Source organism: Zalophus californianus, chromosome 7 (genome assembly GCF_009762305.2).
Source record: "Zalophus californianus isolate mZalCal1 chromosome 7, mZalCal1.pri.v2, whole genome shotgun sequence".
In the NCBI taxonomy this organism is placed as follows: Eukaryota; Metazoa; Chordata; class Mammalia; order Carnivora; family Otariidae; genus Zalophus; species Zalophus californianus.
In genome coordinates this window covers 94,294,237-94,309,936 of record NC_045601.1, presented here as the reverse complement: position 1 = coordinate 94,309,936, position 15,700 = coordinate 94,294,237, and the positions used below count along the sequence as shown (strand labels likewise).

The window sequence follows — 15,700 nt, the reverse complement described above, 5'->3', positions numbered from 1 at the left end:
TGTTTTACAATTATGATATATTAAAATGAGTACTCTTAGGAAATGTATCTTTAAACATGCTTACTTTATCCCCTCTCTTGATTTCATACCTTGATGCTTTGAGTCAGATGGGAAAGGTGCACTTAATAGTATGTCATGGTGGTCTAGAATCCACACACCCTTGATAGCTTGCAGGAAAATATTAGCTAGGGTCCATTCCATCACTAAAATGGCAGCTCATAATTTTGGGCAGTCAGAACAATAGGCAATTGTTCTAATAGCCATATTATTTAAAACAAAACAAAAACAACCTTCTCTAAGCAAGCAGGTAAGGATTCTTTCAGTTTTTAGACCAGCATCTCTTCTTTACCATAGACTCTAGTAATTATCTCCAACTTTAAAAATAATAGAAGAGGTCATAACCTGAAAGGAAATCATAAGAAAAATATGCTTTTCTTAGAAAAATGGAATTTTGTATGGAGTTTAAATTTACTAGGTGATTTAGATTAACAATGAAATGATTTCTTTTATATTCATAAATTAGATTCAGGGGCTTGGGTCTGTGTTCTTAAGGGGATTGTATGTTATTTGAAATAAGAAATGAGAAGACATCAGTGATCCAGGTTGTTACTTGTGATGATTCCTAATCTTGAAAAAAAAATAAAAGGAAGAAAGAATAGGACTTGGGGTACCCTGCTATGTTTGTTGAAACGTTTCAAAATACATTTATTTCATATTCCTTCTTACTTCCTCAGTTGTATTAATGAGCTTTGTCTCTAAATTTATGATGAATTAAAAACCATTTTGAAAATGCATCTGATAAGAGTGCTGAGGTGAAAAGTCCAGTTGTCATTGTTTAAATGTCCTTACCACAGTACAGACATTATACTTTCCTATTTCCATTTCATAATTAGAGGTTGTTACTGATGTTTATGTCCTAGTAATGCAAATTATTTATTTTTCCTGTTCTGATTTGTTTTAAATATAATCAGAAGTTCTATAATTAATCACAAGACTCATTTTGTGTAATTGAGAGCTGGTCAAGTATTTTAAGGAGCTCCTCACAGAAGTGCTTAAATATAAAAATTATTAGAGGAACAAAATTATATAATAGCTCTATTTTTGAAGGAAAACTGTAGGACTACTTAATGAATATAGAAAATAGCTTGAATTTCAACTAAGTTGAATGAATCCAAAAATAGTACAGTATCTCATTTCAGGTTAGAGAAACTATGAGTGAGATGTGAAGGCACACTGGGCTGTTTTACACATAACTAAAAAAATTTTCTATATCTGCAAAGGCAGACTCTTTATTAAGGAAGAAATCAAAGTGCTCTAAGACAGCAGTGAAAATTAAGTCATAGAGGAAAGGAAAAGTAGCTGAGGTACTAAGCAAATAAATACTTGCTGCAGCATGTGTTTACATAAACATTAGAGGTATGTTGTTAGCCATCTGGGACTACCATCCTTGAACTATACATTTGGATCAGTGGCTTGAAGTTCAGCTATGGAAGGAAATGAAGTCTTATGTATCCTTGTTGTTGATCAGTTGTTTTTAACGACCTGAGACCCTCCAGTTCTTCAAGTGCATTCCCAAGGACTGTGTTTTGTCATCCAAAAGATCACTGTTACCGATGCTTTAATAAAAATCCTATCCACCCCCTTCGCTCCACTCCCTATTGCTCTAGCTCTACTTCCAAGTGTTAATAAAAGTTCATGTCAAGGGAAAAAGCATTCTTGTGAAAAATGAAAGTATGAACTTTACATATATATATCTTTTGTGTGTGTCTTCACTTTAGTAATAAATATAATTGTGAATCTTTTGATACTAGTTTTAGATTACTTAATAAATTTAACCATGTAAATATAGTACAGAATAAATTATGTTTGAAGTTTCCAACATTAGAAGTGGTACATTGTTTAGTAATATTTAGAATGGAGATAAGATTGCCAGTGTAATGTGTAGCTTATGTCTGACATTTATACCAGGAAATAGACTCAGCAGGAAGTTAAAGAATCATGGGATGTACTACTTAAAGAAGATGAATAACATGCACTATGAAAGCCACTATTCTGTCTGGGCAATCTTTTAAACATTTACTGGAAGCCTATAGATACCATTGGCAATTTCAGTGCACATACTTAAATTTATGTGCGTATTTAGGAAGCTTTATGAAAAATTTCCACATAATATTTTGCTCAGGATTCATGGTTACAAATAACTAAAAGAAAGGGAACAGTTTGGTTCTGGAAAACTCAGATAAGTATATTTCTTGCATTAAATAGGAAATTGACAAATGTAAACAGGTAAATATGGTATAGACGTTTTGGGAGACAAAAATGATGAATGAAACTATGATAATGAATAAGGAACTTTAGAACTTCAGTTACTGCCTCAGAAATTTATTAAGTGAATGAGAAGTCCAGAAATTTAAGTGATTTTTAGAGTCTTTGCATATAAAGATTTATGGCTGAACAAATGTTAGTTCTTTCTCTGTGTAATTGTGGTAGTTATACAAAAGGACACAGGCTATGGCCAGTGAAATCTAGCAAGGTACAGAATCATTTCAGTCAACTCCCCAATCCCAAATGTAGCACTGGAGATTTCTTTCAGGGAGACTATAAGGAGCAGAAATATGGTAGCATGTATTTTAAAGCTATAGGATGGCCAAATATTTAGGACGAGATTTATACTAGGGAATGTATAAAATATATATAGGACAGCAATGACACTGTTTTACTCAATGGTAAAATAAATATCTTTATAGTAAAACCAAGAAGGACAGGTTCTAGAATCAAATGCAAATTCTGGATAAGATAAATACCTGAGGCTAAATGGTGCTTTAGGGCATAAAGGTCACCTGTTCCCTCTGCTTGGATGTTCCAGGTCTCTTTGGCTGAACAGTCTGTGAAGCCCTGGGGTGCCCTGGGGATAATAGCACTTTTACGAATATTGTGAGGATTAGAGTCTATATAGAACTCCCACTAAAATGCCCTGCATGTAGTAAAAACGTGAGGAATGCTGGCTGTGTTGCTGCTGCCCTTATTCCTACTCCACAAGAGCAGTCTTTTAAGAAGACAACCGAAAGTTTGACAATTCATTATCTCTTGGGTGCCACCATGAAAAAAACAAAATGTGTTATTCCACTTGCCAGATCTTTGTTTTGCTTATGAGAAGTCTAATTGTGGAACTGCATGCTATAGTAGCTGAAGAATTTTGAACCAAAATTATTGGAGTATTCTAGAAGTAAAATGATTTTATGGGTGTTTTACTTTATGGAAAAAAATCCAGTGATCCATGTACATTTATCACTGCACATCTCTTAATACCTTTTTTTCCCTTGCCCAAGCAATTGTTTTACATTTCTAAATGATGTAAAGCATCAGTAAGGTGCTTAGGTTAGCTTCTGAATAACAAGCTTCTTTTCACTCCATAGGTTTCATGATCAAAAATCAGCACTGGGATGTCTGCTTTCACTATTCCCAGGTTTACTCTCTCAGTTCTTCATATCATCCAGACCCCTGAACTGGAAATATCTTGTTAACTCTGCACTGTTTAATATTCTTTGGAAATTAAAATACTTGGGCATGTTTAGAGCTCAAATGAAATCTATGCGTTTTGCTTGACAAGGTTGTTGGTTGGTTTTTAGAGCCTACATATTGAAAATCATGTTTGAGGCTAGCTGATAGAGAAATTTTCATGTACTGAAGCATTGTACTGATGAAACCAACTCTGTTGGGAAGATCAAGTGAGATAATGTGTGTACGCACCCAGTGACAACCAGAAAGTGCTGTGGGCATGTAAGTACTAGAGTGTTAGGACTAGTGGTGAACAGCATCTCAGGCAGCCAAGGGGGAACATGAAACTGGGAAACAAATTTGGTTCCAGGAGCAAGGGGGAATATAATGTGGATTCTCACAGTTTGGGATTTGTAATTGGGATCCCTTGCTATTATAAGAACATGAAGTTCAGAAAGACACAGGATTTTCCATTGTTAAAATCAATGAAGTTAAAAGAGCAGCTGCTTGTAAAAGTTAATTTTACTTGACATCTGCCTTGGTCCCAGTAATAAAAGTGATTGTTCTGATGAACAACCTGTTCTCTCTAGAGCTCTATCTTTTTGTTACTGCGAGGTCTCTCTTGAAAGAAATTGTTGCCTTTTGATTTCAAAAATTATTTTCTCAATGTATAAATTTTGTGTCTCTTAGAACATATGCATAAGCATAATATATGTGTCTTCAACTTAGTAGAAAAGTGTTAGTGTTCTAGAGTTTGAGTTGGCACTCTTGTGTGAGGTAAGGTGCAGTAGGAGCCATCTCAAATCTTTTATGAAATGAGATTGTAAAGACATTTTGAAAAGCATTCCCACTTGTTCTTAACTTAAAAAGACACCGATTTGAAACGTGTGTCCACACAAAAACCTGCACATGGATGTTTATAGCAGCTTTATTCTTAATTGCCAAAAGTTGGAAGCAACCCAGATGTCCTTCGGGTGGTGAATGGAAAAGTAAACTGGGGTACATCCAGATGATGGAATGCTAAAGAGAATGATCTGTCGAACCCGGAAAAGACTTGGAGGAACCTTAAATACGTATTGCTGAGTGAAAGAAGCCAATCTGAAGAGGCTACATACTGCATGATTCCAACTATGTGATATTGTTGGGGAGGAAGAATTTTCTTTTCCCTTTGGGTGCTTCTGACATGAGATAGATTAACAGGAGAACATCCAAGTTAATAGCATATGTATGGGTAATCCACACAGACATGGAAATTCCAACGATAGTGCGGCGACATACTGCTTATAAGAGCTAAGGAGATGGTTATGGTTTGAGGATACAAAGGGGAGAAAACCATTAACAGGAAGGTGAGGAGATGCTTGAAAAACAAAGGTTGCCCTGTTAGTTTCTTGCATAAAGAGGAATCTCTGTTAATAGCTCTCTTTCTAGTACAAGCAGGTGGTTGAAGGGGAAGTAAAGAGCCTTTCCTGAATCTGCTGGGTTTTGATTGTTGTTAACTCAAAATAATGTTCATGTCCAAGTGACCCATCTGGGAGAGGCCTGCCTTTGGCCCCTGTAATGTTCCAGCAAAGGCAAAACTGTGGAGAGAGTACAGTATCTAGATCAATGCTTGCTAGGAATTGGGGATGGGGGAAGGAAGGGATGAATGGGTGGAGCACGGAGGATTTTGGGGGCAGGGAAACTGTTCTGTATGATACTACAGTGGTAGAGACATGTATTTTTTTTAAAAGATTTTATTTATTTATTTGAGAGAGAGAGAGAATGAGAGATAGAGAGCATGAGAGGGAAGAGGGTCAGAGGGAGAAGCAGACTCCCTGCTGAGCAGGGAGTCCGATGTGGGACTCGATCCCGGGACTCCAGGATCATGACCTGAGCCGAAGGCAGTCGCTTAACCAGCTGAGCCACCCAGGCGCCCAGTAGATACATGTATTATACATTTGTCCAAACCCATAGAATGTGCAGCACCAAGAGTGAACCGTAATGTAAACTATGGACTTTGGGCGATAATGATGTGTCTGTGGATTCGTCAGTTGTAGTAACTGTGCCACTTTCATGGGGGAGGCTATACATGTGAGTATATGGGAGATCTCTGTACCTTCCTCTCAATTTCGCTGTGAACCTAAAACTGCTCTAAAAAATAAAGAACACCTGAATTTGATCTTTTTGCCATTTGTACATGTACATAAATGTCACTGCCCTAATATCACTGGAAGAGAGTACTCTTCTGCCTCTTTGAGTAGAACAAGATTAAACGAAAGGAAAGGTCTAACTTGTGCTGATTACCCATCTTGGAATTCTTTTAAGGTACAACTTTGATATTAGTGCATATTGTCATTCCTCTTGAGTTTTGTAAGGAAGCTGAAATGAGTTGTAGAGGGTAAAAACGCCAGAGAACAAAATTGAGCAATATTTTCCAAGTGAGCATTGTTTTCTTGTCATTTTTATGTGTTTTAATTTAGCCAGTGTTGGGTGAGTAGTTCAGAAAGAAGGGATTTATTATTTTAAAACGAAGCCACTCTCTTGTTCCTCATTTTCAACTGATTGAGTCACCTTTGTTTTCGAAATGTCTGTTGACTCTTTAAGAACCATTCACCGTATTTACTTACGTAGTTCACCTGCTTGTGTGTTCTTGTTCCCTCCCTTCATGCCCGCCATTCGGAGGAGGAGATCATGATTTTTTTCCCCCTTTCTGTGGGCCCCTTTACAAATTCTGCTTCAGAGTAGCAGCGGGCTGCCAGCAGTCTCCTTTAGGGTGTTAAGAGCAATAGCTTCACAACTGGGAGACAGAGTGCTTTCCTTAGGGAACGTTTTCTTTTATAAATCGTAATTCATTTATTCCAGGTGTTTAATGAAAGAGTTAAAGGATCTGTTGGTTGTATTGTCTCTCTCTCTCCCCTTACCTTCCCTCTCTCATGAATCTGTAATTGCTTAGAATCAGTGTTAGAAACTTTTAAGTCTATTGGCAAAATTCCTTATTTTCCTTATTACTTCCACTAGGGATGGCACATACCAGGCAGATACCTCTAATCTCCCATTCTGTATCCAGAGCAGATGTTGGCATTCAGTCCTCTTCTCTTCCCGGATGCAGCTTGGAATGAACCCTCAACACTGTACTCTTGATAACCTACTAGTGAATTGACAGTTGGGCATCCCTGCTTTATGCATAATCCCTGGCCTTTTTTGCCAGGTCCATGGCTTTACCTGTGACTTACTTGCTGACAACACCTAAATTTATATCTTTAGCACCATATCCTCTCCAGGGCTCTAGATCCACATGTTCAGTTGCCTCTTGGGTATTCAGAAGCACCTCGAATTCAGCATGCCAAAACACACGATTTCCTTTCTTCTTTCCTCCGCTTCCTGTGGCCACTCTGTTGCAATTAATAGAACAATCCACCTACCAGGATATCTTCTATAATTTCTCCTGTTTTAGGCATAAAATTATGTAGAATATACCTCCTTCATGTTTCTCCCATTCATGTCTTCCTTCCTGTTGCCACTGTTTCTACCATGATTTGATTCTTCATCTTAGATCCCTGGATCACCCACCTCTAAGCCATTCCTCACAGTGCTAGAAAATCAGTCAGCCTTCCTTCCTTTCCTCTCTTGAACTGTTTCAAACACAAATGTATACAGAATAATGGGTTACCTTTATTTACTTACCTCCAGGATCATAATTCTAAAAATTACTCTTTCCAGGCTGATCTGAGTGGAAATCTAAGAAGAAAACATTTTCTGTGTTTGCCTTACTCTTGAAAAGATATGAGAACCAAGTATGCTTTATATGTAGGTTTTCCATACTTGAGTTGATAATCTTCGGATTGCTATTTGAATTTAAATTTTCTTGCAACCTCACGTGCTTTTGAGCTGGGAGTGTTTTGAGACCCCCTTTCAAAGTAACTTACCTACAGTTAACAGTAGTATCTTGAAAATTGTGTAACACAGCACTTTCATTTTAGTAGTATTAAATAAATGCCAAAGGATATTTTTCTTTACATCTAAGTGAGCCTTATTTGAATAGAATCATATGTACCCTATTACTTGCTCATTTTCTGTAAATTTTTGAAGCAGTTGCAGTCTTGCCAGTTTAAGTTTTTTTTTTTTTTTATGGACGTTCACTGTAGAAGACTTTGAACTTTGATGTGTGTTTTAAACTTTCACTAATGTTGGAAAAATAGATTTTAGTTGACATTTTTGCTTTTTTTGTAGCTATTAGTTAATGACCAAAACAAAACAAAAAACCATGCAGAAAGACATAGATTAGAAAGAAGGAACTGTGTCATGATTAGTCTTTTGGTAATGCCTGTGATAGTATATCCATAATTTGAGTTTTGGACTTGTGTTTTTGGGCTACTTGTTTCCTTTGAACCAGGGAGCTGTAGTTTCAATTGCCTTGAGTGGTAGGACACTGCTTCTCCTTGTAAAGGGAGGACTTAAGATACTCCAGTCAACTAGAAATGAAAAGAGAAACATGGGTGGCCCTTCTAGTTGATGGGTCATATTTACTTATGAAAAATTTAGAAATGCAGGACCAAAAGGGTCACTGTCTAGACTTTTCTAAACCCATGCTTCCATTGGAAATGTTTGAGCGAGGTGAACCTTTCATCTACTCTGCGGTATTTATTGAGTGCCTACGGTATGCCACACCATATACGGTTTTAAGCAGTGGGGGAAAGGTGGTCGTCAAGAGAGAAAAGGTTTCTGCCCTGAGAGCTTATATGCTTTTGGGGAGAGGAAGACACACAAATAAGCAAAGTACAAAGGTAATTTAATTTCAGATAGTGATAACTCTTATGAGTTGCCTGACTAACAATACCTGCAGAGAGGTACTGCTTTACCAAGGGTGATTAGGGAAGGCCTCTGGGAGGCCATTACATTTGAGCCAAATTGCAAACGACTTGAAGGAACCTTGAATGCAAAATCTGGGAATCTTCAAGACTGAAAGTCCATGGGTTTGTGCATCTTGAAGAGCATTGTCCTGTTTTGAAAAGTGAGGGAAATTAGAGGAGACAGAATCACACTGGGATTGGGCAAAGGCCTCTGACTGGTTTTGAATTGTACTATGGCAGTATATTGTGTGGGTCCTGATCTGAGGTGCTGGCATAGGCTCTGTACGCGGGCAATAGCTAGCTGCTGTGTCTGAAGAACCTGGTTTCTGCAGGAAGGGAGTGACGAGGTTGGACCAAGGTTGGACCACATACCTCCAGACTTTCTCTTGTTTTTTGTACCTTTGAATCTATGTGGTATTTATTGGCATTAAAAGGAGACTTGTTAGATGGCAAAATACCTTATTTTTTTGTAGTTAAAAATAGGGCAAAATGCAAGATACACTCAGTGATACTGATCATTAAAATGAGATTTATTTGAGAATCTGTTATCTGTTAGACTTGTCTAAAAACCACACAGGCCTTGCATTAGTTAATTCATTTTGCTAGATATATTCTTAATAATGAAAGGACATCCCAACCTCTCAGCAATAATAAGAAGTAAACTATATGTTATGCCGGCTTTTATTCTGGTTCCCATGAAACAGCCCTAACTCAAACAACCCATTTAGTCTTCACTATGTAAACTGTGATAGATCTTCTTTCCCTTTCATTCTTATGTGTCAAGGACACTGCTGTATTTTTTATTAAAAACAACAAACAAAACATGTGCAAACCAAAGTCTATTTAGACAATTATTCATTTCATGTTATAGAGGAAAGTTTTTTAATGCCGAAAATCTTGTTATGATAGTGTATTGCTTTTTTGTAAGGCCGACAGTTGTAATTTAGTTTTGATTTAGATTTAGTTTTGTTCAAAGCATGAATTTGAAAAGCTTTAAATAAATAATACCTGTCCTGCCAATGGTAGGGGTGCATTGCCCCTCATGGTCTGGTGAGGGTAGTAGGAGCTACTTGGGCCCAGAGAGAAATGATGGAGCCAGCAGTCCCTAAAATGAGGTTTATTTTCTGTTAGCAAAAGGTCAGCAGATGGCTTTAAAGAGCTTTGGAATAGCTTTATAACCTCATCTGCTTACCATGAAGAGATACATGCTCTTTTTGAAAATTCTGATTGTTTTAAAAGTTGAAAGCAAAACCTTTGGAAAACTCAAAATCTTCCTCAAAATAATTTTACTCAGGCATTGACCAGTGATTGAGGAATTTTTCTTGTCAGTGATTAAGGTGTGAAAATAAGTTATAGGGAATGGGAAGGGGTGAGGCGGGCGTCAAATCATTGAGCGTATGTGTTCCAGAAATTGGAGCTACCTCAAATTGCTACCTGATATGCTTCTCTTATGTCTTGTGGAGTTGGCAGAAGCTGGACACAGACATATCTTGTTTTATTATGCTTCGCAGATATTGTGGGTTTTTTGTTTTTTGTTTTTTAACAAGTTGAAGGTTTGTGGGAACCCTGCATCAAAGCCAGTCTATCAGTGCCATTTTCCCAGTAACATTAGCTCACTCTGTGTCTCTGTCACCTTTTGGTAATTCTTGTAATATTTCAAACGTTTTCACTATTACTGTATTTGTTATGGTGATCTGTGATCCGTGGTATTTTACTTTACTATTGTAATTGTTTTGGGGCACCACAAACTGTGCCCAAAGAAGACCTAGACTTTATTGATAAATGTTTTCTGTGTTCTCACTGTTTCACCAACCAGCCATTCCCTCGTGTCTCTCTCCTCTTGGACCTCCCTGTTCCCCAAGACACAACAATATTAAAATGAGGCCAATTAATAATTCTACAGTGGTATCTAAGTGCTTAGATGAAAGGAAGACTCACTTGTCTCTCACTTTAAAGAAATGATGCAGCTTTGTGAGGGGGCGCGTATTAAAATCCGAGATGGGCCTAAAGCTAGGCCTCTTGTGCCAAATGGCCAAGTTGTGAAGGCAAAGGAAAAGTTCTTGAAGGAAATTACAAGTCCTACTCCAGTGAGCACATGAATGATAAGAAAGCCTTAACACTGTATGAAGAAAGTTTTCTTGATCTAGATAGAAGATCAAATCAGCAATAACATTCCCTTAAGCCAAAACTAATCCAGAGCAAAGCTCTAACTCCTCAGTTCTCTGCAGGCTGAGAGAGGTGAGGAAGCTGCAGAAGAAAAGTTTGAAGCTAGCAGAGGAGGGTTCATGAGGTTGAAGGAAAGATGCTGCCATTGTAACGTAAAAGTACAAGGTGAAGCAGCAGGTGCTGATGTAGAAGCTGCGGCAGTTTACCCACAAGCTCTAGCTGAGAGAATTCCTGAAGGTGCTACACTAAACAGCAGATTTTCAGGGTGGATGAAGCAGCCTTATATTTGAAGAAGATGCCATGTAGGACTTTCATAGCTAGAGAGGAGAAGTCAGTGCCAGGCTTCAAAGCTTCCATGGACAGGCCGACTCTCTTGTTAGGGGCTAATGCAGCTGGTGGCTCTAAGTTGAAGCCAATGGTCTCTTATCATTTTGAAAATCCTAGGACCCTTCAGGATTATGCTACATCTACTCTCCCTGTGCACTATAAATGGAACAACAAAGCCTGGATGATAGCACATGTGTATATAGCAGGGTTTACTGAGTATTTTAAGCCCACTGTTGAGACCTCCTGCTCAGAAAAAAAAGATTCCTTTCAAAATATCACTGCTCATTGACAATGCTCCCACTCACCCAAGAGCTCTGGTGGAGATGTACAAGATTAATATTTTCATGCCTGCTAGTATGGTGTCTCTTCTACAGTCCATGGATGGGAGTAACTTCAAACTTTCAAGTCTTATTTAAGAAATATGTTTTGTAAGATTGTAGCTGCCATACGTAGTGATTCCTCTGATGGATCTGGGAAAGTAAATTGAAAACCCTCTGGACAGGATTCACCATTTTGGATGCCATTAGGAACATTTGTAATTCATGGGAAGAGGTCAAAATATCAACATTAATAAGGGTTTGGGAGAAGTCGATTCCAGCCCACATGGAAGACTTTAAGGGGTTCAAGACTTCACGGAGGAAGTGCAGATGTGGTGGAAACAGCAAGAGAACTAGAATTAGAAGTGGAACCTGAAGATGAGCCTGAGTTGCTATGATCTCATGATACAACTTGAACAAGTGGGGAGTTGCTTCTTAGGGACGAGCACAGAAAGCGATTTCCTGAGATGGAATGTACTCCTGGTGAAGATGGTGGGAAGATTGTTGAAATGACAACAAAGGATTTAGAACATGACATAAACTTAGTTGAGGAAGGAGTGGCAGGGTTTGAGAGGACTGACTCCAGTTTTGAAAGAACTTCTACTGTGGGTACATTTTTTTCAAACAGCATCGCATACTACAGAGAAATCGTTTCTGAAAGGAAGAGTTAATTGATGTGGCATATTTTTCTTTTGTTATAAGAAATTGCCACAGCCACCTAAAAGCACCCTGGATCAGGCAGCCGCCATCAACACTGAGGCAAGACCCTCTACCAAAAAGATTATGACTTGCTGAAAGCTCAGAGGATGGTTAGTATTTTTTAACAGTAAAGTATTTTTAAATTAAGTATGTACACTTTTTCAGACATAATGCCATTGCATACCTAATAGGCTACAATATAGTGTAAACATAACTTTTATGTGCACTGGGAAACCAACTAATTTGTTTGACTTGTTCTGTGGTATTTGCTTAGTTATGGTGGTCTGAAACTGAGCTTGCAGTATTTCTGCAGTGTGCCTGTGATCAGTCCCACTCATCCTATGCTCCTGTGATGTGGCCCAAAAGGATATTTTAGGAGAAAGGCTAATGAAAGAACAGGTGTAATAACTTCAGCCTGAGAGCCTAAGGGAATTATTAAATAATTTTGATTAGGGGAATGGTTAACTTTCATTTTGAAAATTTCACTCTGGCCTTGGTGTGGAGAATAAATTAGGGAAGAGACAAGAGTGGAGGCAGAAACAGCAGTGAGTGGAGATGTATTAATAGTTGAAGAAAAAGGAAATGAAGGCCAAGATTAAGATGGGGTTGAGTTGGGGCACCTGGGTGGCTCAGTCAGTTGAGCACCCACTCTTGGTTTCAGCTCAGGTCATGATCTCAGGGTTGTGAGATGGAGCCCCCATCGGGCTCCATGCTCAGCAGGGAGTCTGCTTCCCCCTCCCTTTCCCTCTGCCCCTCTCCCCCTTGCTCGCTTGCACGCGCTCTCTCTCAAATAAATAAATCTTTAAAAAAAAAAGAATTGAGTGAGAAATAGTTTTTCTATGGAATGAACAGACATTTAGAAATATATTACTGTTACTGAGGTGTTTTTGTTTGCTTTCATTTAGAAAAAGACAGTTTGATTAGAAAGCATGCTATATAGATTGACAGAAGTAACCGAAAAAGCCCAGTTCGTTTGCTCCATCTGTTTTCAAAAAATTGACTTTTGAAATATCTAGATAAATTTTCTTTTTAGAGCACATTAGCAGATATAGGGTGTATTAAAGTATTAAAGTGTTTTGTTTATAAAATCTTGATAGCATTTTATATGTCATGAAGTACTAGATTTAACATTTCTTAGAGATACTGAGAGTCTTTTGGCTCTGTGCTAAAATTGCAGCAAACTAATTGTCTCATTTTATTTTAAATTAGCCGATAACTGTTGCCTTGTGTTAACTTTTGCCCCAAAGTGGGGATGCCTCTCCATTATTATTAATTAGATAAGATTTAATGAAAATGACTTAATATATGGCATTTCGGTCAACATTTTTTCCTACAAATATAGTATATATTAGAGGTTTTAAAAGTGATAGTTTTTTTTTTTTTAAGATTTTATTTATTTATTTGAGAGAGAGAGAATGAGAGATAGAGAGCATGAGAGGGAAGAGGGTCAGAGGGAGAAGCGGACTCCCCACCGAGCAGGGAGCCCGATGTGGGACTCGATCCCGGGACTCCAGGATCATGACCTGAGCCGAAGGCAGTCGCCCAACCAACTGAGCCACCCAGGCACCCTAAAAGTGATAGTTTTATTTTACTTGCATAATACTGAAAATTAGGTGTTATGAATTAAATGTCTTTTTTGTTTCCAGAACATTTTAATTAATGGATGAAATAATTAGAAAGGATACACTATATAAAACCAAAGGATATTTTTCAGTTTGTTGTTTGCCTTAAAGAAAGTTCTCTTTGGCGAATTGTCAAATAATTTATGGGTAGATTTCAAGAACTATTTTGCCATAATTGAATGCAGAAGAAATCTTTTATTTTTGTTTTGGTGTTTTATTAAGGTTATTTCAAGCTATCTGATTGCTTTGGATGAATGTTTTTAATTTGGGGAGGTTAAATTGTTATAGCATAAGAGGGCTTTATCTGAAGTACAGAGAGAAAAGAGATACATAGAGATATCATTAATATTGCAGTAAAGTACAGCAAAGGCTCACATTTCCATGATACTGTCACCCTGAGGTATACAATATTTAAGAATAAGGCTTTGAATCTTACATTGTCTTGTCTAGATCAGTTTGGGGTCATATGTCAATATTAAATACTTTGAGTTGCTTTTCTATGTTTAAAAGATATTTTTGGTTTCTTATAGTAATGTCAAAATGAAGGGAATGCATGGGGGTGTGTGTGTGTGTGTAACCAATTCTGCATGTAACCAATTTCACAGTGACTTAGCTATAAATGAAAGTCTCTTTCCCCAGTTTCTTCATCCCAGGATTCAGTGCTACAAGGTCGGTTGCTATAAATTTAGAAGTTTTTCCATTTTTATTTACAGAGATAATATTTTTATGACTAAAATGTACTTTAAATGTACTTTTATGACTAGGTTTTCTCGTGAACTCCCTCCTTTTTCTTTACTTCTAAACTCAGTGGCATACCCTGCAAAACTTAGGGCCATATGGTTAGCTTTACTCTGCTTTCTGTACAATTCTTTAATTTAGAAAAAAGAAAAAAAAATGTACTTATATTTTAAGTACTCCCTCTCTTTCTGCTCCCGTGTCCCCATTTTACATTTAGTGTTCAGATACATTCAGTGTTTGGTGTTTGCTGTTCTTACTAACCCTATTCTCTGCTTTTAGTTAACAGCCAGGTCCTTGCCTGCTGTGCAGTCCGACGAGAGACTTCAGCCTCTACTTAACCACCTCAGGTAATATGAAGGCACACCCTTGTTATGCTTATGACTGTAAGTGCCTTAAAGTGGGTAAAGTATATTAAAGTGATTAAAACCCCTTCAGTTACTAAAAACTTAACAGTTTTTTCCTTTGCTTTAATTCTGTGATGTAAGTTGAAGTTCTTAATATAGTTGCTACCCTTGACTTTAGGATACTGTCGGAGGCTTTTTTAATTCAATGAAAGTGTAAAACTAGTTGGTAAATTTATATTAAAATGAACAGAGGTGACTACAGAAAGATCTCAAAGGAATGAGCTATCTATTTAAATGCAGAGCATACCTTTGGGACCTCCCACCTGTTATGGGGGGTAGATGACTTAGGTGGGATTTGTTTTCTAATTAAAAGAATAATATATTCTCATTTTTAAAGAAAACTTTGAAAGTATAGGAAAGGGAGGGAAAGGAAAAAAACCCATCATTACTGTTCAGAAGTAGTATTTCTTCCTTCAATGCTATTTTAAAATCTAGTGTTGAAATTACACTTTTATAAAAATTGCTTTTTTTTTTTCATTTTAAAATAAACATTGTTAAGACTTTTTTTTTCTGCTATTAGCATCTCTTGAAAAACAGTTTTAGTGACTATGTGGTATTTTCTCATATGGCTGTACTGTAGTGTATTCATCTCCTTTTGGGGGCATTTACACCATTTCCATTTCACGAGTATAAAAATGCCACATGTTAATCTTTATCTGTATTTTTGATCATTTTCTTAGCATAGGTTTTCAGAAGTGCAATTACTTTGTCAAAGCATATTAGCCATTTTAAAGATTTAAGTATATGTATTTCTTTTTCAAAAACCTTATTCTATTTATATTTTTAGATTATACAAGATTGCCCACAAGATTATTACTGTACCCTGAACAAGATATAGGACAGCTAAAACCGTTGCTAATTTAATAGTTAGTCATGGAGATACCATTGTGATCAAGTACATTTCATTGATTATTATTAAGAATGATTTTAAGACATTTATTTTCACTTTGGAGTAGGATTAACTATTTGTATATTCATTTATTGATAGTATCTCCTGATTTCATTTGATATTACATAATTTAGATGTAAAGGATAGTAATTCTGAGTTGTATTTGTTATTACATTTTTTTTTCTGAAAGTCTTTGATTATGTTACATTAT

At 37.0% G+C, this 15,700-nt stretch overlaps 1 protein-coding gene across 1 annotated transcript in view; it reads left to right on the top strand.

Annotated features, from left to right (window-relative positions):
* PRIM2 (DNA primase subunit 2) overlaps positions 1-15,700 on the top strand; it is a 304,959-nt gene that overhangs the window by 170,203 nt on the left and 119,056 nt on the right. Inside the window, 1 exon segment of the mRNA XM_035728717.1 lies at positions 14,476-14,543. Within this exon segment, the coding sequence (XP_035584610.1) occupies positions 14,476-14,543 (68 nt within the window).